The following is a 25,566-nucleotide window of genomic DNA, read 5'->3' on the forward strand; positions in this document are numbered from 1 at the left end:
ACTAATTGTATTTCTAAGCCTTAAACGTTTTCCCTTTAGGATTGGCATAAATACATTGGAGCATTGAGTGGTTCTTCGTACTCCAGGAACAACAGCAGCTTCAAATACCTGATTGTTGCTCATAAGTGACTTTTTAACAGTTGCTCCCTTAATACGATGCATTTTTGCCTCACAGAAAGTTTCATTTATACTGTATACTCTGTCAGAAGTTGGAACTCCTGTTAACTGTTTGAGTCATACAAAAAAAAAAAAAAGTAATACACAGTACAACGATTTTCTTCAGGTGTCCTTTTGTCATTCCTTTCTCAACGTATTTGACTTGCTTTTATTCAGTAAAAAGATCCTTTTTCTCCTTATGCATTAATTGACTTGCTTAAATATAGGGAACGTTTGGTTGTAATTATCCTTTCATACAGGCTGAGCTGAGAGCCTTAAACCAGAGTGTAATTGTCAGCTAGTGTGTTGATGATCCATAACACGCACCAAAATGTTGAAATAGACCGAGTTTAGGGTACCAGTGGTGGTTCTAAGGAGGGCCTGTGGCCCCCAAAGACTGGGCTTGCCCCCCCTCACTGTTGCCCAAAATGGATATGATGTGACTGGACTAGTCCGTCAAAAGGGGCTTTCCCAAAAAATTAAAATAAAAACAGGCTGAAGGAGCTCCTTCCTGTGAAAAAAATCCGCATTTGCCATAGTCAAAGACAGAAATGAAGCCCGGCTTTTTTTCTGTGTTTGTACGTTCACAAACAAATATTTGCAAGCTACAGTCTGTTTTTAATGCAAACACATTTACAGATGCCAAATACTTCACACTGCTATATTTAAAAAAACAAAAAGACAAATAGCTGTCCGTTATGTTTTTTTTTTTTAACCTTATCCAGGTATTTGCTATTCCAACCTGGCTGTAGACAGCAGAGTAAAACAAAGCAAAATAGAAGCAAATACAGTACATATGCAAACTGGACAATGTGATATAGTAAGTTAAATATTACAACCCCAATTCCAATGAAGTTGGGACGTTGTGTTAAATATAAATAAAAACAGAATAATGATTTGCGGCAGCACGGTGGACGACTGGTTAGAGCGTCAGCCTCACAGTTCTGAGGAGCGGGGTTCAATCCCCGACCCCACCTGTGTGGAGTTTGCATGTTCTCCCCGTGCCTGCGTGGGTTTTCTCCGGGCACTCCGGTTTCCTCGCACATCCCAAAAACATGCATTAATTGGAGACTCTAAATTGGCCACTATGAGTGCGAATGGTTATTTGTTTGTATGTGCCCTGCGATTGGCTGGCAACCAGCTGGCCCGCCTCCTGCCTGATGATGGCTGGGATGGGCTCCAGCGGGCCCGCGACCCTAGTGAGGAGAAGTGGCTCAGAAAATGGATGGATGGATAATGATTTGCCAATAATGTTCAACCTATATTTAATTGAATACACTACAAAGACAAGATATTTAATGTTCAAACCTATAAACTTTATTGTTTTTAGCAAATAATCATTAACTTAGAATTTTATGGTTGCAACACGTTCCAAAAAAGCTGGCACAGACTCATGTTTACCACTGTGTTACATCACCTTTTCTTTTAACAACATTCAATAAACGTTTGGGAACTGACAACACTAATTGTTGAAGCTTTGTAGGTGGAATTCTTTCCCATTCCTGCTTGATGTACAGCTTCAGCTGTTCAACAGTCCGGGGTCTCCGTTGTCGTATTTTACGCTCCATAATGCGCCACACATTTTCAATGGGAGACAGGTCTGGACTGCAGGTAGCCAGTCTAGTACCCGTACTCTTTTACTACGAAGCCACGCTGTTGTAACATGTGCAGCATGTGGTTTGGCATTGTCTTTCTAAAATAAGCAGGGGCGTCCATGAAAAAGACGTTGCTTGGATGACAGCATATGTTTCTCCAAAACCTGTATGTACCTTTCAGCATTAATGGTGCCTTCACAGATGTGCACTAACACAGCCCATACCATCACAGATGCTGGCTTTTGAACTTTGCGTCCATAACAGTCCGTCCGGAAGCTTCTTTTCCTCTTTGGCCCGTAGGACACGACGTCCACAATTTCCAAAAACAATTTGAAATGTGGACTCGTCGGACCACAGAACACTTTTCCACTCTGCATCAGTCCATCTTAGATTAGCTCGGACCCAGAGAAGACGGCGGCGTTTCTGGGTGTTGTTGATAAATGGCATCCGTAAGTTGCACTTACGGATGTAGCGCCGAACTGTATTTACTGACATTGGTTTTCTGAAGTGTTCCTCAGCCCATCTGGTGATATCCTTTACAGATTGATGTCGGTTTTTGATGCTGAGGGATCGAAGTTCACGGGCATTCAATGTTGGTTTTCGGCCTTGTCGCTTACATGCAGTGATTTCTCCAGATTCTTTGAAGCTTTTGATGATATTATGGACCGTAGATGATAAAGTTTATCAATTTGAACATTAAATATCTTGTCATTATCGTCGTTGATGAGGCCGATGACAGTGGTGCCATCTGCAAACTTCAGGAGTTTGACTGCCGGGTGCGTTGAGGTGCAGTCGTTCGTGTAGAGAGAGAAGAGCAGCGGAGAGAGGACACAACCTTGGGGCGCCCCAGTGCTGATGCTGCGTTTGGATGAGGTGGTCTCCCCCAGCCTCACCTGCTGTGTCTTGCCCGTCAGGAAGCTGTATATCCACTGGCATATGGCACGCTGAGCTGGAGAAGCTTGGATGAAAGGAGTTCAGGGATAATGGTGTTGAATGCTGAACTGAAGTCCACGAACAGGATCCTCGCATAGGTCCCTACACTGTCGAGGTGTTCTAGGATGGATGAAGTGCAGTCCCATGTTGATTGCATCATCCGCAGACCTGTTCGCTCGGTAGGCAAACTGCAGGAGGTCCAGCAGGGGACCTGTGACGCTCTTGAGGTGGTCCAGCACGAAACATTCAAAGGACTTCATGACCACAGATGTCAAGGCGACAGGCCTGTAGTCATTTAGACCCGGGATTGTAGGTTTCTTGGGGACTGGAATGATGGTGGAGCGTTTGAAACAGGATGGTACTTCGCACAGTTCCAGAGATTTATTGAATATCTGTTTGAAGACTGGAGCGAGCTGGTCCACGCAGACTTTGAGGCAGGATGGGGACACCTGGTCTGGGCCTGCCGTTTTGTTAATGTTTTGTTGTTTGAAGATGCGTCTCACATCCTGTTCGTGGATGGTTAACGCAGAAGTCGGTGGTGTGATAGTGGTCGGTGGTGCGGCTGGGTGGGTGTGGGGTGTGAAAGTGTCCTTTTCAAATCTGCAGGAGAAGGTGTTCAAGTCGTTGACTAGTGTGCTATTGTTCTCAGCTTGGGGGGGATCGTCGCTTGTAATTTGTCAGCGATTGGAATGCATGCCACACTGTTTTTCCAACTTTGCTTCATAGTTCCTTTTCTGAAGTGTTTCATCTTTTGTTTTTGTGTTTTCTGAAATGTTAACGTGTTTCATGTTTTGTTTTTGTGTTTTCTGAAATGTTAAAGTGTTTCACGTTTTCTTTTTGTGTTTTCTGAAATGTTAGTGTTTCATGTTTTCTTTTTGTTTTCTGAAATGTTAAAGTGTTTCACAATTTATGTTTTGCACTTCCAGGCCACCGGGAAAAAAAAAAAAATATGTCGATCTGCCCCCCACCCCCATTGACGATTGTATTCCGGCAACCCTGAAAAAAAACCTTGGACCCAATCTTCCCCCCACACCCGTTAAAAACAGGCTAGAACCGCCACTGCAGGGTACATGTTCAAAGTTTTATTGAGAAGGCGTGCTTTTCATAATATCAAATAAGCCTATTACAAGGCAATGTGTTCCACATTGTTATGGATTGCACCATCCCTTCCTTGCTACCTTCACATTCTTCATCTTCATTCTGTTGGTCACAAAAGAAAAATGTTTCAGGGCAATGTACCGGAGTGTGTGTGCAAGTGAATGAGGTAGACAGTGTGAGAACGACTTATACATGCCTATTTTCCAGGCAGAGAAGGCACTCATTGGAGTAGGTATGTCCATCACTGCCGCACACTGGATCCATCTCCTTGGTGCAAAATCCGTCTTCATACTTCTCACAGGCAGGCTTGACACAAATGTAGTTGCAGGTTGTTTTTTTTAATATATGGAATATACAACCAACATATTAAATTTGGGTTTTAGTTGCAGTTTTCAGTTTTTGCTTGTAATCCAGTCCTTTTGATCTTTATCCAATGTCCTCAGCACCCCATGTTGGGATCGTGCTTTAATTTAATTGCTCAAGTTATTTGATAAAACAGCAATTCTTGGATGGATGTTTTGATGTTCTTGACAGATGACCAAACTATTGCGTGGACAATCACATTTGCTGCTATTTTTGCTTTTTTTTTTTTTTTTTTTTTTAAAACACACTACATTAAATTTACAACCTTCTGCAAAATGCCCTGTCTTCCGTGTACATAAATATAAAAAAAAAAAAGCTGAATCGTGTTGCGTCTGTCAGTGTCTATGCCAAACAATATATTCTGTTGTTGCTATTATAGGAGCCTTGCAAAAATCATTAGGGATCAACATTTGTGCAAAGAGTGTTTTACTTTCATTTTTGGACTGTTTACTCAGTTAAGGCTGGTTACTTTAAAAAAAAAAAACAGCTTTTGTAATGGGTATCATTAGATTGCGCAAGTGTGGTAGTGGTGTACAGAATAATTAAATTGAAAGAATGAAAGAAGGGGGGGAAGCCAATTCCCTCACCTCTGCAACACCATCTTGACCATGTGGATCACTTTCTGCAGACCCAGTCCCAACTTGCAGGGTTAGGACTACAGACACAAACACTACAATGAAACCAATACTTAGTAGCATTTCAAAAAGTCAGTACGTTCAATGAATTGACTCACCAGAAAGCAGCAGGACAAAACAGAGCAGTACAACTAACTTCATTTCTTCTACAACACGTATGAGTTCCTGTGTGGGTAACAGGTGTGCTTTCCCACCAATAATGTGTAAATAGCTTGGAGTTGTCCCTGATTGGTTGGATTTCCAAGGCCAGGAGGCACGTCAGATTGTGCCCTTGAAACAAACAACAGCTTGGAAAACAAATATTGAACTAAAATGGAACTTTGGACCCGTGTGTGTGTTTATTTATTTATTTTGTGTAAAGCATGGTGGATGTGGAAATAAAATGTAAGAAAACACAGTTGTAATATTGTCCAATCACAAACAGTACATTATTTTCCATTGTGTGTCATATCAAGCTGATGCATACAGACACATGACAGGGTAGTACAAACTTATCTTGTATGGAAATGATCAAATTTTATTTTACTTTTCGGGCACAAACTAGTTTATTGGATGACGTAAACTAATTCAACCCAGTTTGCTGTGTGATGTAACCTAACTCAACCGATCGAGGTAGAAAGCCGCCCCACACCAAGTCTTGGATCTGCTTGATGTTTCTTCTCAAGAGGGTGTTTTTCCTTGCCTTCGTCACCTAGTGCTCATGGGGTTCAGTCGGTCTTTTAATAAATGAATGAAATTGAATGAAAATTACATGATCAGAATCAGAATCAGAATCATCTTTATTTGCCAAGTATGTCCAAAACACACAAGGAATTTGTCTCCGGTAGTTGGAGCCGCTCTAGTACAACAGACAGTCAATTTACAGAACACTTTGGAGACATAAAGACATTGACAAAAAACAACAACAAACAACAATTGTGCAAAAAGATGCAGAGTCCTCAGTTCGAATGGCTAATATCGCAATAGTCCGGTGCAATGACCATTGTGCAAAGGGCACTGAGACTTCAAGGAGTGTATGCGGTTTAAAGTGACGAGTAGTGCGATAATCTGGGACAATGGTTGTGCAAATGTTACAGATACTCCTCAATCAGTGTGCAAATGGAGCAGATGCTACTCTGGCATGAGTGGCCACTATATGCAAATAGTGCAGCACGGCGAGACAACTACAGTGAGTGCACGAGTAATACATAATACAGAAATGTGATGCCATCAATAATTTGTTACACTTATCTATTACACAGTATTTGATAGCCTAATTTTAACTGTCTTATTAGCGGGGTATATTTGAACCCTTTTACAGTGAATGACCATTTTTCTGCAGAATGCAGCATAACAACATGTTTAATTAGCTAACTCATGCAAATACTCCCCACATGCCTCTACAAACATATCCGAGTTAGTACAGTCAAAACAGAAAGGCAAACACTGCACAGACTCCAGTGTCCAATTTTTAATGTCCTTTTGTTGACATTTTCTCTGGTCCAGATTAACGAGCAATGCCAGTAGGTGGCGCTATTGGAGCGGTTAATGATTTCCAAACTATTCATCGATGTTGATTTTTTTTTATTTGCAACTTTTTATTTTTAATGCTATTTGAATGTTTTAAACAACGCCATCTTTTATCATGGGAAATATTCCTCGAAATACAAGACTTCTGTTTTTTTTATATATATATTCCAAGTCCTTATTGTTTTATAGTCATCCGTTTTATGTAGTGTTTTTTCTTATAAGTTGGCAAGGCTTGAAACAACTTTTTTAAAACTTAGATTTCTTTGTTACCTAATCACACACTTAATTATAATTACTTAGAAATACTGTCAACTCTCATTAAAATCCAATGGAAAGCCACCGTGGGAGAGAACACCCTGATTTCCGATAGCATCTGAAGGGGCCATTCGCTATCAGAGTTGAGCAAATTGTCTCCAACGGAAACCACAGAGAAAGGGTAGAGAAGACAAGATGGCGGATTGAGTGGGTTGCGCTGTGGACAAACGGTTGCGACCCTTTAAGTTAGCACGCTAGTTATTAAGGACTGAAATGTTCGGATAGAAAAACATTATCGTCCGTAGCGTAATTATTTTGTCTTTTGAACCCTCAGTGTGGAGGTCGTTTTTTTTTTTTTTTTTTCTCTCCCTCACCTCCCAGCAACGGTCCTCGCTAACGCTAAGCTTGACTAGCTGCGTTTTCGAGTAGCTGTGACTGGCTGGTCGTACAAGGCCGTTCGATCGAATTAGACGTTCTTACTACCACGTCATACAGTGTTTCTTAAAGGAATTCGTATTTTAACGATCTTTTGTGGATGGTACCTTGTTTTTTTGTTGTTTTTTCCCCCCTAATTTGCGCATTACGTTAGCAAGTTCTCATTTAGCTACCATTCGTCCATATTGACCAACGGGGTCAGGATTACATTTATGTTTCGCCGACCATTCAGTTAGAACAGAATTTCCTGAAGTGAATCGAGCGGCGATCGTCATTTGGTGGATATTATGGCGAGCAGCAGTGGCTCTAAAGCCGAATTTATTGTCGGTGGGAAGTACAAGCTTGTCCGGAAAATTGGATCGGGGTCTTTTGGCGACATATATTTGGCCATCAACGTCACAAATGGAGAGGTATTAGTCATAATTATTGAGTACGTACAGCTGTTTGTCAACGTAGCATTGAAGGCTGAGAACGTCAGTTTATTTGAGTAAACATTTGCTCAGTTATCCAAAAACTGTAACCTCGCTACAGAAACGATGAACTTAGTTTTCGTTCATTTGAAGTAAATAAATGACTGTCATCGAAGTGAACTTTTATTGTTAGATTGAAAATAAAAGTAACACCTGTTCCGTGTGTCATTTTTAGGAGGTAGCAGTAAAATTGGAGTCACAGAAAGCCAGGCATCCACAGTTGTTATACGAAAGTAAGCTGTACAAAATCCTACAAGGTGGTGTCGGGATTCCACACATAAGGTAAGGGAATTATTGATAACCTTGTATTGTCCTGATAAAGAAATACTTTATTAAGTAGTAATCGCTCTTGTACATTTGTTTAGTATACATTGTGTAGTGTAACAGACACAATAATGTTTGTACAAGGCCCAACAAATGCTAGTGTACGCCGTGAAAGATGATTTCTCAATCATCGCTTGTAAATCATTTTTCCGCAATCGCGATTCTGCTGTTTGTCGTAGTTGTGGTCATTATATGGTATCCCGAGATGGTGTTCTTTTATCGCGAATAACAGCTGTTAAGGGTTGAGAAAAGGCTGCTATGTGTTGGAAATGGCCGCTCCTCTTTTGTTGTGCTCGCTCCGTCCTCTGTTAGAAAATGGCGGCCGAACACAGCAGGGAAAACAACCTGAACAGAGCGTTGAGTGTTTTAATTAGGTCATTATGGAGTTGATTGAAACATCAATTGGACTGTTTTTATCTTTATTGTGTCACCAAGAGTGGCATAAACTGCCAGATTTAAACTTGGCGGTTACATTCAAAGTTGTTCGACTGTAATGTAAGAGCCATCCATTTTCTGCCGCTTACCCGGCCGGTTGAGCTGTAGCCTACATATTTGAAAAATGTACATAGATGCAATTTCTTAAGTTTGGAACAGTGGATAATAGACTTAGCAAAGCAGAATGCAAGCACGTTAGTTAAGTACAATGTATTCAAACTTTATACAGAAACGCGTTTCTTTACATACGGCAATGTAATATACATGTATACAAATGTTTGTGACGTTTTTATGCCTTTTCGCTTAATTAAATGTCAAGCTTCTCGACATATAGCTGAAGGGGTGTGTAATATCTCAGGTATGGAACAAGAATTTAAAGACATCCCCATCTGTGTCATCACGTTTGTATTAGCAGTGTGATAGTGGCAGCCATCTTTGTGGAATTTTCCCCAAAACATGGAACGAGTGCATCAAACTGCTCTAAAATCCTCCGTAACAAATACCTATTATACTGCCCTTCTCACAAATAATGTTCCATTTGCGCTATTTAAGTCTAGTTTTTAGGGCAAGTGATGCTATGTGAAACACCACAGTATTTTTGACACGTCGATTTGGAGAACCAATCAGAATTTCGGCCTGTACGAAGTTAGTTGTTGATATTTATACAAAGCTCGAATTAACCGGTCTCGCATTGCAGTTTGCGAGATAAAATGTGCATTTTGCGCCTCAAAAAACACAATGTAAAGCAAAACTGTGAATCACAGTTTTACCGTGGAGAAGGTAACGAAGACAGAAGTATGCAGGGGCGTATGTGACAAAACGCGCTTATGTCACTGATGCGTGGAAAGTATAACGTGGAAGTGAAGTTATTCGATTCAAGGAGCAGGAACACAGTGGGATGTTGCGACGTCAAGCAGAATTGAGAAGAGGGGGGGGGGGGGGGAAAGAAGTGGGAGCATTTCATAGTGAAATGCAAGGCGAGGACCCGTTAGTTGTAACACAGACCTTTCTCTCCACCGAAGACGCTGAGTATGATGCCGCGTTGTGAGACCCGAGAGACAAAGGTGAAATTTACATTGTGCAAATCAATGAGATTAACGTTAGTCTATTTTACTAACGTAATGTTAGCCCTGCAGAACATTTCTGTTAATTATGAATACTGTCAAATGTGTGGTTTTATTACAAAGGTGACAAGTACAGTACACAACCATATAGTAAAGACAAAGTTACTTACAGGTGTTTTTGCTTAGTGTAGTCACTGAGATATAGTATAGCATACTACCATCTGATGATCTGTAAGTGACAAAACTTAGAGTCAAGTAGGTGAAAAATGTGGCAAATGTGGCCAGAGAGGAATAAGAATAAAATGGGTCGTGTACCCAAACGAGGAGGGTTTTTGTGAAGTCAGATGAAGGAAATCTTATTTTTTTTTTTCTCAAGGTTTCTTCATTTTAGTTTGAACAAATTGAACACTTTCAAAACTTGTAGTAGTACTAGTTGCACAAAGAATGTCTTATTCCTAGTCAGCTGGTCTGACCTCATATACACACAGCCATGAACCTAAAGTATTGGCACAAAATGTTAAAAATGCTAGCTGCTGAAGTGCAGGTGCACAAAGGCTGTTAATGCTTTTTAAATGAATGCCTCATCTTATATGCGTAATGTGAATTTAAGAAATAAAAACTGTTGATTATATAAAAAGGAAAGCAGTTAGTCTTAAGTGAAAGGTCTTATTTTCTCTTTTGTATTCATAATTGCTCTTTAACCAAGCAAAAATTAGTTTATCCAATACTCGAGTACTAAAATATTAGTTGGTTGCAGCCCTACATTCAACTCCGCCGTTAAACTATCGTATTTCAATTGTTTAATAAAACCATTGCTTCGGGTCCTTGCGTGGTTAACGTGCAAAAAATTGCTCCTCAAAGATGGTCGATTGTCAAATGAAGAAAGCATCAGTGAAAATGCTGCTCAAAGAAATAAAATTATATTTCGAGTCTTATATATTGTCAGCCAATTCGAAGGGGGTTCCTAAGTAGTAGATGAAATTAAGGTTTGAGGAGGCATGTTGAGAAATAATTAAATTATTCTTTTTTTACTCTAAAGACATTATTTGTAGGCATGCGCCATAACTCTCGGACAGACAACTTATCACCCCGATATTGGGGGGGAAAATTACGTCCCGCTCATCGGTCCGATAACAAACAAAAAAAGAAAAAAATGGGACCAATAGCTACAGCCACATCATTCCAGTCTGTGCACTAGTCTCCACTCGCCAGCCTTTTGCATTGGCCCTTATGGTCATGGATTTTATGACCAAAATTCTTCACCGATGACGCCAGAAATAGTCTGCAGTAAATTAGCTTATGAGCACCAGCACTTAATGAATTTACGACCATCCAGTGACTGAGTTCGCACCTACAACGCTCGAGGCAAGACCCAGCGGCCTATGAAGCAGTTAGCTTAGCATCTCAAGCCGACAGAGAACCAAAGCGTGGGGCTTGGCCGAATGCGGAAGCACGGCTGTCGCGGTGGGCTAACGGCTAAAATAACAACAGCTAACCCCTGCAAACGCCTATTCCTTTACAACTTTAGGTCACTGGTCAAAAAAATTAGATGACCTACAAATGTAATTAACATCAAAACTGGATGATCTACAAGAAGAAGAAGAATCACCTTTTATTGTCATTAACATGCATGCATGCACACAAAATTTGTTCTCTGCATTTAACCCATCACAGTGAACACATACACATGTTAGTGGAACACACTGGAGCAGGGGGACTTTAAATAAAGTTTAACATCTTATTTAAAACAAAAACATGAATATTTGAACCTGTGTATTATTCATGTTTAAGAAGGGGAAAAAAAGTTTGTCATCAAAACTATAGTATTGATTGCAAAATAACAATACATTTATAAATCGCATCATCTCAATCTCATTGTACGTTTGTATAGTGACAATAAAAGGCATTGCTTATTCTTATATTACATTATATTATACATTTTATATATTATATGATATTAATAATACTATTAATTTTAATGATTTTTATATGAATAAAAAGACATTCTATTATCTGACCAGTTTGATGTACAATTATATACAATATACCTAAGTAGGGGGTCCCCGCTCCAGCTTTCCATCAGTTTGGAGGTCCTCGTCCTGGAAATTGTTGAAGTATTGGTTATTGGTAATGGTATCGGCTTGGAAAAGCAGCAAGTTAACGTTTTCGGTTGAAAAAACTGTTATTGTGTGTCCCTAATTATTTGACCAGATTTTTTTGTAGTTAATATCACACCAAAATGTTCCCCAAAAGGGCGAATTCCCCCCCAACACAATCGTCCAATTTTCAGGTTGCAGTTGCCATTCGAACCAGACTGAGCATGTTGACAGACTGGAATGACAGTGGTAAAATTCTGTATGTCATACCTGATTGATTGTGCAACATCTTACACACTTTCAAAAGGACACTGAATACTATAGGGAGAAGTTGTGGAAGTCCAAGGATTTAATGTAGATGTTTTTTTTGTGTGTGGCTATTTGTATTTAAACTGTAGGTCAGTTCTTATTTTCCCATATTGACATATATAAAATTAGTTTGCGAGTGTGAACAGTACAATTCTGGGGATTTGTTTTTATATTGTGAACAACTACAAAAATAAAAAATCTCTGAAACTTAATACAGCCTGGCATCATACATGAAGCGGCAAAGGAATGCCCTAAGGCTGGATTTAAATTTCATGGTTCAGGTGACAAAATTCTACATGATTGGAGACACTAAATTGCCCGTAGATATGAATGTGAGTCTGAATGGATCTTTGGTTTCTATGTGCTGTGCCCTGCGATTGGCTGGCGACCAGTTCAGGATGTTCCCCGCCTCTCGCCCAAAGACAGCTGGGATAGGCTCCAGCATGCCCACGACCCGATAAGTGGTACAGAAAATGGATGGATGATATCATGATCACGTGGGCTCTGCATGCTGTGGTTGGGGCGCCGCTTGATGGAAGTGCTGGAGTGGAGCGTGGAATGGGCTGCCTGTATAAGAGTGTTGATATCGGAGATTTTAGATCCAGTCCGATAGAATCCGATAATCGTTTTTTTTTTTTTTTTGCTGATAACGGACTGAAATCCAATCTTAAAAAAAAATAAGATCGGGACACCCTTGGTGGTTTGTGGAACTATGTACGTAGAATTTGTGCATCTGCAAGTTGTTTAATTTGTTCCATAAATGTAAACCCAATCATATATCCCCCTTGAAATGTAGATCTAAAAATATGTCTTGAAGTGATATTAATCAGAGACCAACTCAGCAGCAGTGGGTATGAAAGCTGACCCATTTATTAAGTAATGGGTTACATAGTCTATAATGTATATTGCAATTCAATGAAATGAATAAAAATTATTGGGAAATCCTGACAAATAAAACCAAGAACAAAAAATATTCAAATTGCAGCAACACTACTGCTTAACTTAAACATAAGCATATTCTACATTTGAATGGATTAAATACAATTCCAAAACCATGAAAAATAAACTCAGTAATTAATAAATATAAATACATTTAAAGTGCAAAATAACATTGTTCATTTCATTTTTTTAAATGTATTTATTTATTTTTTTCCTGTCAGTATATGATGGAAAGATCATTTGCTTTTGCCACTTGTGTGGGAGTTTACTTTTGAACTATGGGGTTTAGTTTTATTGACAATCGCTGTTCCTGCTGTGCACGTCTTGGCCTCTGAGGGGCAGTGTGATACACAGTAATATACACGAGTAACAAAGTAACAAAGTCCACCCATCCATCCATCCATCCATTTCCCGTACCGCTTATCCTCACTAGGGTTGCGGGTGTGCTGGTACCTATCTCAGGTGACTCTGTGTGAGAGGCGGGTTACACCCTGAACTGGTTGCCAGCCAATCGCAGGGCGGAAAATTATTACAACTCATTTTCAACAGTTTGAAGAATATATGACATTGTTATATTGCCTCTTAGTAGGCCTGCCACAATAACAATTTTTCTAAGACGATATATTTTCTCAAAAAGACGATAAATGATATTGTTTTTTGAATTCCTCTGAAATCATGAAAAATAAGGCCCACCCTAATTTTTTTATTTTACTGCTTTTAAATCAGTATTGTTATTACTGTTGTTAACATTTCCTTTCTTGTTTCTCGATTAAGTTGTTTTTTGTTACTCTGTGATATGGATCCCCCTGGGTCTGAAATAAAGAATAAAGAGCTGCAAAACTAGCCTGGTTTACATGGAGCCTTCTATTACGATTATAATCGGTTCAGAAGCCCAAACCGAATGAGAATTCTCAATATAAACATCTCAATCATAAGAAACAGGCAGAATCCGAATGGAATTTCATTCGGTTTCGCAGAGGTGGAAAATTCCTTTTGCCAAACTGATCTGAAATACATTTTCGCCATGTAGCTTTCATTCAGAATAGAGTCGGGAAGCGCGATCTCTGCGCATGCATCGCCTCGATGTAAATGTGCAGTGACGTCATCGTTTACACACAATGTAGATATGGTGATTTCTGACAGAGCTCATATGCGACAGCGATCTTGTATTTAACTACTTCGGTTGTTTTTATCAAGCGTTTTTTTTTTGTTTGTTTTTTTAATTACTGCCATTGACGGCTGTTGAATTCAAATATCCATGTTAACATGGAGGGCTGGCAGTGAATGAGTAAAATAAACATATAAAAACAATCCCAACTACTGTGCTGAATAGACAACACACCTCTATGTTGATAAATGACGTGACTCATGACGACCTGTGCATGTCACACGGCTGTGCCGATTAAATGTAGAGCACATCATGTATAACACCTGGTTGGAATAGATAATGTCACATGTAAACAGTTGACCAGATATCTTCAATCGGAATGATTTTTATGGGAATGACAAAGTCTCCATGTAAACTGAGATACTGTGTGGTTGGTTCTCTGAAGATGAGCCCTTCACCTGTCAACCAAATATACGTTGACGTTCGCTGTCGTCAACTACTGGCTGAAAAACGTGCCGCTAAGGCTATGCTTAAAAAAACTGTTAAATGTTCCTGTATTTGTGTTGATTGGGGACAAACACACAACAACTCGGAAGGGCGCTGACGTTTTAAACGCCGTGGTAAGGCTGTTTAGCTCCTTAACTCAAGCTTGCAGGCAAGCTTTTTAGCTCGCGGCCGGGCTAGCGAACACAACTAACCAGTTAACTTACCCTATCGTGCCTCTGTTGAATCTACGCGCTGCACACGGAGCAAGGCAGCTAATGAAACAGCCGCGAGTTCAATGCTAATTTTCGGTAGCTTGTCAATGGGATTTTTCATTCATTGTATGTTAGCTTTGAGCTAGTGATTTTTGAAAACAAACACGAACAAAGGCTGTGATGTATTTGAACATTCAATGGGTGTAATTATTTTGTTATGCAAATTTAATTTTACAGAGAATTTCAACCGGAGTGTCAAATGACTTTAAGCAAGCAACATTCACTCCTATTCCGTGCTACCATGTTGGCACCTAAGCAACCTGTTGTTGTGATCACCTGGGATCTGCATGCCGTCCAGGTGCAGCTAGATAAAACTGCTGGAGTGGAGCATGGAATGGACTGCTTCTATAAGAGTGGTATAATTGGAGATTTTAGATCCAGTCGGAGCCGAAATTATACTCATTTTTTGCTGACATCGGACCGATCGGGACACCCTTAATTAATTCATACTAATAAAGTAGCTTGGCCTTTTGAAACCACTGCTGCAGACATTCTCTGCTTTTCCTGGTGTATGCAAAGAGTTGTGCAATATCTTTCAGACTGCTGTAATCCCACATATCTATGCATTGTACAGTTAATCAGTAACATGAACTCGCACCTCTTTTACATGAGACCATTGTTAGATAGTCCATGTCAGTGAAATATGCACGCACGATTGAGTAGTTTTCTGCTTTTCTTCAACCTTGTGAATGACCCATTGTAAGTCTCCAGTGTTGTTGTTTTAAATTTTGGTGGGAAGCAAGATATTTGTCATTACACCCATATCTGTATTAGTTTATCTGGTAGCAGTTTTTTACTGTTTGCAGCGAAGTCTAGCCTGAGCCAGTCCAAATGAGTTAAATGAGTGTCACAGCAAAGGGTCTGAATTCTTATGGCTGTGTGATATTTCAGTTTTTCTTTTTTTTTAATAAATCTGCAAAACTTTAAACAATTCCGTTTTTTGTGTACATTGACGAAAAAATGAACTTAAATTATTTTAGCAAATGGATGCAATATAACGGAGTGAAAAATTTGAATTTAAAAATTTAAGGGGGTTCCGTACCCACTCTACATACAGATGCATACATGAATGTTTATGTATAGAAAAATCGTACAACTCCAAACAAATATTACACCACCCTTATTTCTTTTCTTGTTCATTTTAATGCCTAGGAGCTTAATTGTATTAAATATGTTTTTTTTTTATCAAGAAAACCATAGAAAATTGCTAGAGCTAGATATCAGCTCTTAAATTAAACTCTTATGAGCTATTTTCCTTGTCATTATTTGTCTTAACAAATGTACCTTTACTTGCACCAGACATAAACAAGAAACTGAAAAAACAAGGGTTCAAATCTTTTCCATGACTATTTTAAGTATTTATATAATGTAATTTACTCATACATAATACTGTAAGCTTTTAGTATGCAGTATTCTTGCATTTGATTTCACCCATTGTAAACAATACATGTGCACCAGTCAGTGGCCGGCCTTTGCTGTTTTTCATTGCGAACAGAGCCACGACACTCAAAGTGGACTTTTGGATTCCACTTTGTTAGTAAATACTTTTCCTTTTGCATTCGGGTGGATTTTTATTCTTCTTGAACTCCCCGTTTGGTTTTTAATGATGAGCGTAGCCTGTATCCGGGTTGGAGCGCTACAAGCTGGGCATCCGTGTGTCGCGCACCCCCGCTAAGTCGCCCCATGCTATCGATGCTATCAATCTCCTGCTGGTAACACAGACTCTCGTCTGCATCAAATGCCAAGTTTTACTTACAGCATAGGAAAATCCACTGCATAGAACACTGACTTTGTTATATTATACATTACTCGTGCACTCACTTTAGTAGTCTCGCCACGCTGCACTATTTGCATATCTGTTGTTGACCAATACTGGCCACTCATGCCAGAGTAGCATCTGCACCACTTGCACACTGACTGAGGAGTATCTGCAACATTTGCACAATCAACATTGTCCCACATTATCGCACTACTAGTCACTTTAAACTGCATACACTCCTTGAAGTCTCGACGCCCTTTGCACAATGGTTATTGCAGTCAATGGTTATTGTTATCAGTCATTCAAACTGCTCTGAGTGCTAGAGGACTCTACATCTTTTTTCACAATTGGCAAAAAAATAAAAATAAAATTGTACCGGTGTTACCAGATAACTAGAAACCCTTTATTGCTCAGTGACTGTTTTTCGCAATGTCTTTATGTGTCAAAAGTGTTCTCTGTCAATTGACTGTCTGTTGTCGTACGAGAGCAGCTCCAACTACCGGAGACAAATTCCTTGTTCATTTTTTGGACATACTTGACAAAATAAAGATGATTTTGATTCACATAGCCTCGTGAGCTGCGGACTCTGAGTTTACGTCCCGGTGGCCAACGCTAACGTGTCTATAGGAGCCAGGCGCTCGTCTGCAGTTTGAACCCATTTCATTCTCCCGGCACGCACACACCAAACCTTCGTCCCTCACTTCACACTTAGTGATAAAGGCATTTTCTAACTTGTCCGGAGACAGGAAGTCATTGGCTGACTGTCAGCTTTTTGTGTGGTGGCCTTTCGGACAACATATGAGCACTATGGTGTGTGTGTGTGTGTGTGTTTTAAATTTTTTAATTTTTTTTTCATTATTATTATTCCATCCATCCATTTTCTGAGCTGCTTCTCCTCACTAGGGTGGCGGGCGTGCTGGAGCCTATCCCAGCTATCATCGGGCAGGAGGCGGGGTACACCCTGAACTGGTTGCCAGCCAATCGCAGGGCACATACAAACAAACAACCATTCGCACTCACATGCACACCTATGGGCAATTTAGTCTCCAATTCATGTATTATTATTATTATTATTTAAAAAAAAAAATTATTAAGTACTGGTACTGAAAAAAACTGGTTGGCGCAACACTAGTATGGACTATGACATGTAGACATGTTTTACATAATACTTGGTCACATTTTTTTCACACAAGCTACTAGCCTTCTCTGTATGCAGACAAACGTACTCTAGATTTTGTTGTACAAACTCACACTTATGAATTTTTTTAGCAGGCACAATATTTTATGATTCATTTTTATTTGTAATTATTGATGTGTAAATGGTAGATATGATGTTGCATCTTTTGAAAGCTAATTTTATGGAAACTCTGAAAAAGGCTATTTACAAGCTAGGTGGCTCCAAACGCTTACCGTGACTATTGATGTAATTGATATTTTTGGGGGTGGGGGGTCTTCCACGTCAGTTATTGTATTTTCTTTTTTTTTTCTTCCCAAAAATAAAATTTTCCCCTTAGTGGCTTCCATAGCCTACGGCCGTGCACTGTTTACACTCACGACAAGGTGGTGAACAGCGAAGACATGGTTACGTTGAGAGAAGTTAAGGGGCTCTGTTTTGTCTGTCATTTGGATTTGGTGCGGGTTAGCAGCCTCAAGACAATGAGCAACAAACAGCCTGCTGCAAAGTATGTTTAAAAACTGTTGAAACCAAAGTGTGTAGCACAGAAGGGAAAACTGCTAAGAAACGGACAAAATAAGCCGAATTATTTCACATTGTTTTACATATGACAAAGGAAGCCCGGCGGAAGGCTATCGTAGTCCATCGCACTGAAATTGTCACAGACATAAATTTTCACATACACTGATCCACTTCAATAGAGGTAGCAGCTGTCACAAACAACAGTTGAACCTCGATATAACGGATATCGGATAAAATGGACCGTCGGGACTGTACAATGTGTCCAAAAACAGTATTCATTTGTCACTTAAACTGCCGTTGACAAAGTCTGTTAGTTCCAGAATTGGCCACTGTTTACTGGCGCTGTGGCGCAAAGCAGGCAGAGAATGGGACTGACATATTTCCGGGTGACAGATATACAATATGAGTCGATCCAATTCCATAAGCCGTGCCTCCCGTGCCTATGTGGTGGCTATGTTGAATGTGGTGTATTGACGTGGTGGCCATGGTGATGATGGTTATATGTGAGTAGAGCGCTGCGCAGAGACAGAGTGGCATGGCGGCGGTGTTAACAGGACTGGTTAGAGCGTCAGCCTCACAGTTCTGAGGACCCGGGTTCAATCCCCGGTCCCGCCTGTGTGGAGTTTGCATGTTCTCCCTGTGCCTGCGTGGGTTTTCTCCGGGCACTCCGGTTTCCTCCCACATCCCAAAAACATGCATAAATTGGAGACTCTAAATTGCCCGTAGGTGTGACTGTGAGTGCGAATGGTTGTTTGTTTGTATGTGCCCTGCGATTGGCTGGCAACCAGTCCAGGGTGTACCCCGCCTCCTGCCCGATGACAGCTGGGATTGGCTCCAGCACGCCCGCGACCCTAGTGGGGAGAAGCGGCTCAGAAAATGGATGGATGGATACTTTTCGGGGTTTATTCCTGTTGAGTCACAATCTATCGCTAACTCCAAAGATTGCCTGCTTAATAATGTCTGTCATTTTCATTTCACCCAGTAGTATAAACAGTCATGTACAAAGGTTTTAATAACTTTTATGAAGTTAGCAAAGCTAACAAATCTGTCTGTCTTAACCCTGTTTATAGCATAGACATATGAAGATACTGTATCTGCAAAAGAACCCCAGACTCATTAAAATAACCCCAGACTCATTTAAAGTTTGCAAGCTCAAGTGCAATAATTGCAGTAGTAATGATTTACCCATGTTCTGTTTGGGACTAGGCGGCACGGTGGGCGACTGGTTAGAGCGTCAGCCTCACAGTTCTGAGGACCCAGGTTAAACCCCCGGCCCCGACTGTGTGGAGTTTGCATGTGTTCTCCCCGTGCCTGCGTGGGTTTTCTCCAGGCACTCCGGTTTCCTCCCACATCCCAAAAACATGCATGATAGGTTAATTAAAGACTAAATTGCCCTTAGTTGTGCATGATAGGTTAATTAAAGACTAAATTGCCCGTAGTTGTGAGTGTGAATGATTATCTATGTGACCTGCAATTGGCTGGCAATCAATTCAGGGTGTACCCCGCCTCTTGCCCAGAGTCAGCTCAGCTAGGTGCCAACACGCCCACGACCCAAGTGAGGATAAGCAGTATGGAAAATGAATGGTTACTTTTGGTGTTAATTATTTGCAAAACAGTGTGAATAATCATAAACGATACATTTGTATGATGGTGGTACACTTAGTTAATCATTTTTAAATGTCAATCATATGGTTGTGGTAAAACTCAAAATGAATTGGTTTTCCCAAGGGGACTATAAAAACTGGCCTCTCTGAGTCAAACAAATAATAAAATGAAAGTAAAGACTTAGTTTTTTTAAATTTAGTTGACCTGTTTTGTCTGCTACTGCTTTTTGCGGACAAACTTGTTCACAGTAACTGTTTTATCTCAAGTCACTGTCATTGAAAATGATGTTATGCCATGGTCATGCTGTACCACCTCCAAAACATTGTGCGACCAGATAATGTGCTAGCGCGACCAACCGGAAAAGTTGAGTGCTACTACTGCAAAAGTTAGTGTCGCGCCCTCTCTCATAAAATTTTAAATACTAAACGTTGACAATTGCATATAGCAGTAGAAGGGTGTGTGGGTTGGGACCTTTGCCGGCGAGGGGCGGTAGATGGGGCGACCGGTGGGGGTAGGGCAGGCGTCTTTAGACCAGGAACTGGTTGGAACCTTGGCTGTCCCTCTGATGAGCTCATTTCTAATTTTATCCAAGCTGGTCACTCCGAGAGCGAACCTCAACATTTTAATTTCCGCCACCTCCAGCTCTGCTTCCGGTTGTCTCTTCAGTGCCACTGTCTCTAATCCGTACATCATGGCTGGCCTCACCACTGTTTTATAACTCTTCTGTCACATAACACACCTGACACCTTCCTCCACCCGTTCCAACCTGCTTGCACCCGTTTCTTCACTTCCTGACCACACTCACCATTGCTCTGGACGGTTGACCCCAAGTATTTAAAATCCTCCACCCTTGCTATCTCTTCTCCCTGTAGCCTCACTCTTCACCCACCACCCCTCTCATTCATGCACATATATTCTGTCTTACTACGGCTCATCTTCATTCCTCTGCTTTCCAGTGCATGCCTCCTCCATCTTTCTAACTGTTCCTCCACGTGCTCCCTGCTTTCACTGCAGATCACAATGTCATCTGCAAACATCATGGTCCACAGGGATTCCAGTCTAACCTCACCTGTCACCCTATCCATCACCACTGCAAACACGAAGGGGCTCAGGGCTAATCCCTGATGCAGTCTCACTTCCACCTTAAATTCATCTGTCACACCAGCAGCACACCTCACCACTGTTCTGCTGCCCTCATACATGTCCTGTATTCTAAAATACTTTTCTGCCACTCCAGACTTCCGCATGCAGTACCACAGTTTCTCTCTAGGTACGCCGTCATAGGCTTTTTCTAGATCTACAAAGACAAAATGTAGGTCCTTCTGACCTTTGTACTTTTCCATCAACATCCTCAAGGCAAATAATGCATCTGGGGTACTCCTCCTAGGTATGAAACCATACTGTTGCACGCAAATACTCACTTCTGTCCTGAGTCTAGCCTCCACTACTCTTTCCCATAACTAGAGTTTTTGTCTTTCACGCAAACTCATACTATTCTCAACATAACATACATTCTCCCATTGTGTCTGCTCAGTATTTAGAGATCTGGACCAGTGAGCTCATGCTATGCTAAAAACTAGTCAGCCTTCATCTCTGTGTACTTCAATCACACACACGGGCTTCTGCAATCACTGACTGTTACTGGCAATATTTCAGGTGGTTCACTGACCTATCGGAGGTACTCCGAGCTAGCAGAGCTGCCGCTTGTGTTTACGTTGCCCTTTATGTTATGTTATTGTGGTAATCGTGAGATGTAGTTTTTTTCATATGACTTTCATGTTAACACACACTTCTCCCCATTGCTAATACATAGTCTGCTGAGCATTTAGAGCCAGATCGTCGAACTAATGTTACGGTAAAAGCAAATCAGCCCCCGCCTTAGCGTGCTTCCCTCCCATAAAACAAGTGAATTAAGTTTTTTTACGCACTTTCTCTCAATCACACACACATGCTTTTGCTATCACGGACTCTTTCCATATCGATATCGGCAGCCTTCTTTCAAGTAATTCTCAGACATGTCGGGAGATACTCCTAGCTAGCAGTAATAATTGTTTATTACAATTTTGGGAGAGTTTTCTGCGTTTACTTTATCGACACGGGTTTTGCTCTCCGGAGCTTCTCCACACGAGAGAACCTTTTCTCTCTCCGGCTTGTGTTTGTGAGGAGAGCTTCCGCTTCAGATGGGCTCTGCCCCTTACTCGTGCTGTGGCTGCTTAACCAGTCAGATGGCGCTGTGGGTGGAACAATGCTGGAGAAAGAAATGGCAGGAGAGAGGGGTAGCTGCATCTAAGCCGAAATAACCCAATTTTAAATTAATTTCTTGATAGCGGCATGTCAGATTTATATATAAAATGATGCTGATGTATGTAAAATTTCCAAATATCTGTGCCGATAGTCGGGCCTGCCGATAATTGGTCGATCTCTACCGAACAGTGCTTTCCACACACACCCACAGTCACATTGACAAATGTTTGTCTATTTGTCTGTCTTGAATATTAATGCTTCAAAATTAAAAAGAAAAACTCGGCATTTTTAGATCAGAGTGTCATGGTTTCAGTCACGCATTTCCTCATGATTTATATAGATTTTTGGGCAAGAAAATTTGGGCCGATTTTCGACAAGTGGCATAAAATCCTTGTCTGATTCTTACAAAGCAGGGCTCATTTGTGTATAACTCCTCTTGCCATTGATATTGTCTGTTTTGATATATAGGTGTTTGGAATTATTTTGGAAAATACCTAACAATAGTTTCCAATATTTTCCACAAGTCTGGTACATTCAAGTTTCTACTTGCATGGATGAAGCACAGGCTTAAGCAGGGTTGGCAGTGGGTCATGAAACCTTTAAGCCAATGTGGCAAACCAGTAGGCCTGTCATCGTAATTACGATATCAACTTATCATTTGATAAATGAAATGGACGATAGTTTTTCCGTACTCGATAAATTGTCATTGTTGTGGTGAGCCGGCGTGCGGATCACACAGTCAGCCAACAAAGTTGGACAGCTGTGTTATTAGCTGCTGGTGGGCTCATGGAACGCCGGCGGACCGGTACACACTTGCCAATGTTGGCTCCGTCCAATACTCCACAGCCTTGCTCCGTATGCAGCGTGTAGTCACACAACAGATGCACTTAAGGGAAAATTAACTGTCACGAGTGATGTCGTTTAAAACATCAGCGCTCCGCTCTGCGTTGTTGTGTGCTAACGGGAATGTTAACTGTTACGCGTAACCTCAGTGGCACACATTATTCAGCCTGTAGTTGACGACAGGGAATGTCAACATATTTATTTGACAGATGAACGGCTCTCCTTCAGTGGCCCAACCACATAGAGACTTCCACTCCAATTGAAATAATTTCGATTGATTGACAAGTGATGGGCTATTGTTAAGCAGACCAACCACATGGAGACTTGCATTCCGGTCATTTTGATTGAAGAGCTCTGGTCAACTGTTTACATGTGACGTGGTACAGCCCCCTCCAAAAGTAATGGAGCGACAAGGTCAATTCCTTTGTTTTTGTTGTACACGATAGACATTTGGGTTTCAGAGCCAAAGATGAATATGAGACAAAAGTTCAGAATTCCAGCGTTTTTCCTCATGGTATTTACATGGTATTTATTTTCACCTCATGGTGAAACAACTCAAGACAGAGCACCTTTTGTTTGAAACCACCCACTTTTTAAGTGAGAAAAAGTATTGGAACAGACATTAAATTAACTTAGTGAATAACATTTAATATTTGCTGGCATATCCCTTACTTGCAATAACTGCATCAAGCCTGCGACCCATTTACTTCACCAGACTGTTGCATTCTTAATTTCAAATGCTTTTCCAGGCCTTGACTGCAGCCTCTTTCAGTTCTTTTGTTTGTTTCTGGGGGTTTCTCCCTTCAGTCTCCTCTTCAGGGGGTGTTTGTTTCTGGGGGTTTCTCCCCTCAGTCTCCTCTTCAGGGGGTAAAATGCATGCTCTGTTGGGTTAAGGTCTGGTGATTGGCTTGGCCAGTCTAAAACCTTCCACTTTTACCCCGTGATGAAGTAATTTGTTGTGTTGGCAGTGTGTTTTGGGTCATTGTCTTGTTGCATGATGAAGCTTCTCCTGATTAGTTTGGATTCATTTGTTTTGTAAATTGCCCGAAAAAAAACCTGTTCCAGAAACAGTCATGCAAGCCCAAGCCATGACATTACCTCCACCATGCTTCACAGATGACATGTGTGTTCTGGATCATAAGTAGATCCTTTCTTTCTCCATACTTTGGCCTTTCCATCTCTTTGGTAGCGGTTAATCTTGGTGTCTTCAGCCCATAAAACTTTGTTCCAAAACTCATGTGGCTCTGTACTACTTTGCAAAATCCAATCTGGCCTTCCAATTATTTTTGCTGATGAGTAGTTTGCATCTTGTGGTATGGCCTATAGACAGTATTTCTTTTTCGAACAGTGGATTATGATACATTCACCCCTGCCCTGTGGAGGTTTGTCAGTGATGTCACTGACTGTTAGGGTTGGACATCCGATTCAAACCGGGACCAACATTCCGGTTCTCCCGAAACCGTTCAAATTAAAAAATTTCGGCTCCCAGTTTTGATGCCTTCAGTCCTCCCACCACGAAGAAGTGGCAAAAACCAATGAAGAACGCGCATGAATACGTGCTTGTGCCCAATGGCGGCGGTGAACAAAAGTGGCTCTTAACTTTGTTAAAATTAATGACCAGTCGCCTCAGTGCAACACATCGAATAAGATTATATTGTGCGAAGGAGGCTTTCACGGTGTAGCGTCTGACGCGCTCCGAGCCTCAGCCTACACCGCGTGGAGCATCAGTGCAGTCAACTCTGTCAATCTGGTGAGTGAAAGAATAAAATACATCTATGCCAACATTGAGACAGCTAACAAGGTAAACAGTTGCTTGCACTTTTCCACTGATGGTTTTTAGCGTTTGTTTTACTCTGCAAACCAACGTAAGCGCCGTTGACAAAAGTATTGGGCTAAAACTTCACCGTAGCAACCTTACGCAACAATGAATTTGGACAAAATTCACATAGACTTCTCACAGTATCACAAACACTAACCTTGTGCCTAGTCGGTGGGTAGGGAAAGGAATCAGCGTTTTATAGCATTTGGTTCCATCCATTAAAAAATAAATCAAATTATCTCCGGTGCCGTGTGAAGTTTCTTTTTGTGCCAAAATGCTGAGTTGCGTGCTGTGCGGTGCGTACGCAGGCGGCACGGTGGACGAATGGTTAGCACATCTGCCTCACAGTTCTGAGGGCCGGGGTTCAAATCCCGGCCCCACCTGTGTGGAGTTTGCATGTTCTCCCCGTGTACCCTGCCTTGCGCCCAAAGATAGCTGGGAAAGGCTCCAGCACGCCCGCGACCCTAGTGAGGGTAAGCGATACAGAAAATGGATGGTTTTGCGCATGTAACAATCATCCTTAAATGTTTGAGATGGCAAATTGTGCTTGGTAGAAAGCTGAAAAACGAACATTTACGGTCATGGTGTGTTGGATAGCCTTTGAGCAAGGTTCTGCAGTGTTTTGTGACAGTTTAGATTACGAACAATTAACGACGGTTTTAGTGAAATGGGAAAGACTGTCAGTTGAGCAGCTTTGTGTTAAAATACTAAATGTGTAAAGGCAAAAGTTATGTTGGTAAAGCAGATTTAGACACTGTACCTGCTAAAAATCTATTTTATCTCTTTAGGTGGTATGGCCAAGAGAAGGACTACAATGTCCTAGTCATGGACCTGCTTGGCCCCAGCCTTGAGGACCTCTTCAACTTCTGCTCTCGACGCTTCACCATGAAGACGGTCCTTATGCTGGCAGACCAGGTAGCCAATGCGCGCATAATACATACACCACTCACAAAAAGTAAGGGATTCTCAGCTTTTGTGTGAAATTTCAGAATGACAGGTGAACTTAATTTGATCTTCTCTAAAGCTTTTAATGCACATTTTCAACTGTAAGAAGTTTTAGTACTTTTTGCACAACTAGCTGTTTTCTAACAAGGACCCGAACAGCAAAATTCTTAACA

General features: G+C 41.0%; 2 protein-coding genes across 8 annotated transcripts in view; one reads left to right on the forward strand and one right to left on the reverse strand.

The window, feature by feature from the left end:
• Window positions 1–3,744: 3,744 nt before the first annotated feature.
• Window positions 3,745–5,036, reverse strand: LOC133485211 (trypsin inhibitor ClTI-1-like). Of its 2 annotated transcripts, none has more exons than XM_061788625.1 (4): window positions 4,879–5,036; window positions 4,733–4,800; window positions 3,979–4,088; window positions 3,745–3,884 (listed from the first exon to the last, which is right to left on the reverse strand). In XM_061788625.1, the coding sequence occupies exons 1-4, from the start codon at window positions 4,919–4,921 to the stop codon at window positions 3,833–3,835; spliced, it is 273 nt and encodes a 90-aa protein (XP_061644609.1). In that variant the 5' UTR covers window positions 4,922–5,036; the 3' UTR covers window positions 3,745–3,832. The 2 variants fall into 2 exon arrangements, with proteins under 2 accessions (XP_061644609.1, XP_061644608.1); XM_061788624.1 differs by having other exon boundaries at window positions 4,733–4,815; window positions 4,879–5,013.
• A 1,668-nt stretch (window positions 5,037–6,704) lies between these two features.
• The window catches only part of csnk1a1 (casein kinase 1, alpha 1), a 64,295-nt gene continuing 45,433 nt past the window's right edge, over window positions 6,705–25,566 (forward strand). For 4 of the 6 annotated variants that reach the window (XR_009790594.1, XM_061788411.1, XM_061788414.1 and 1 more), the window contains exons 1-3: window positions 6,706–7,389; window positions 7,625–7,731; window positions 25,237–25,363. Coding sequence is in view for 5 of the 6 variants with exons in the window: in XM_061788411.1 (XP_061644395.1) it covers window positions 7,267–7,389; window positions 7,625–7,731; window positions 25,237–25,363 (357 nt within the window). In the remaining variant the exon portion in view is untranslated. Of the gene's footprint in view, window positions 7,390–7,624; window positions 7,732–25,236; window positions 25,364–25,566 lie in introns of all 6 variants that reach the window. The other 2 variants (XM_061788415.1, XM_061788416.1) reach the window with 2 other exon arrangements.

The sequence above is a fragment of the Phyllopteryx taeniolatus genome, chromosome 10, assembly GCF_024500385.1.
Source record: "Phyllopteryx taeniolatus isolate TA_2022b chromosome 10, UOR_Ptae_1.2, whole genome shotgun sequence".
In the NCBI taxonomy this organism is placed as follows: Eukaryota; Metazoa; Chordata; class Actinopteri; order Syngnathiformes; family Syngnathidae; genus Phyllopteryx; species Phyllopteryx taeniolatus.

What these genes read in the sequence shown, in the direction of transcription:
- LOC133485211 (XM_061788624.1), bottom strand. Translation starts at nt 4,921, where the DNA reads ATGAAGTTAGTTGTACTGCTCTGTTTTGTCCTGCTGCTTTCTG. An exon ending in GTCAAGATGGTGTTGCAGAG is followed by an intron (nt 4,089 to 4,732) that starts GTGAGGGAATTG and finishes ATTTGTGTCAAG; the next exon opens with CCTGCCTGTGAGAAGTATGA. An exon ending in CTTCTCTGCCTGGAAAATAG is followed by an intron (nt 3,885 to 3,978) that starts GCATGTATAAGT and finishes TGTGACCAACAG; the next exon opens with AATGAAGATGAAGAATGTGA.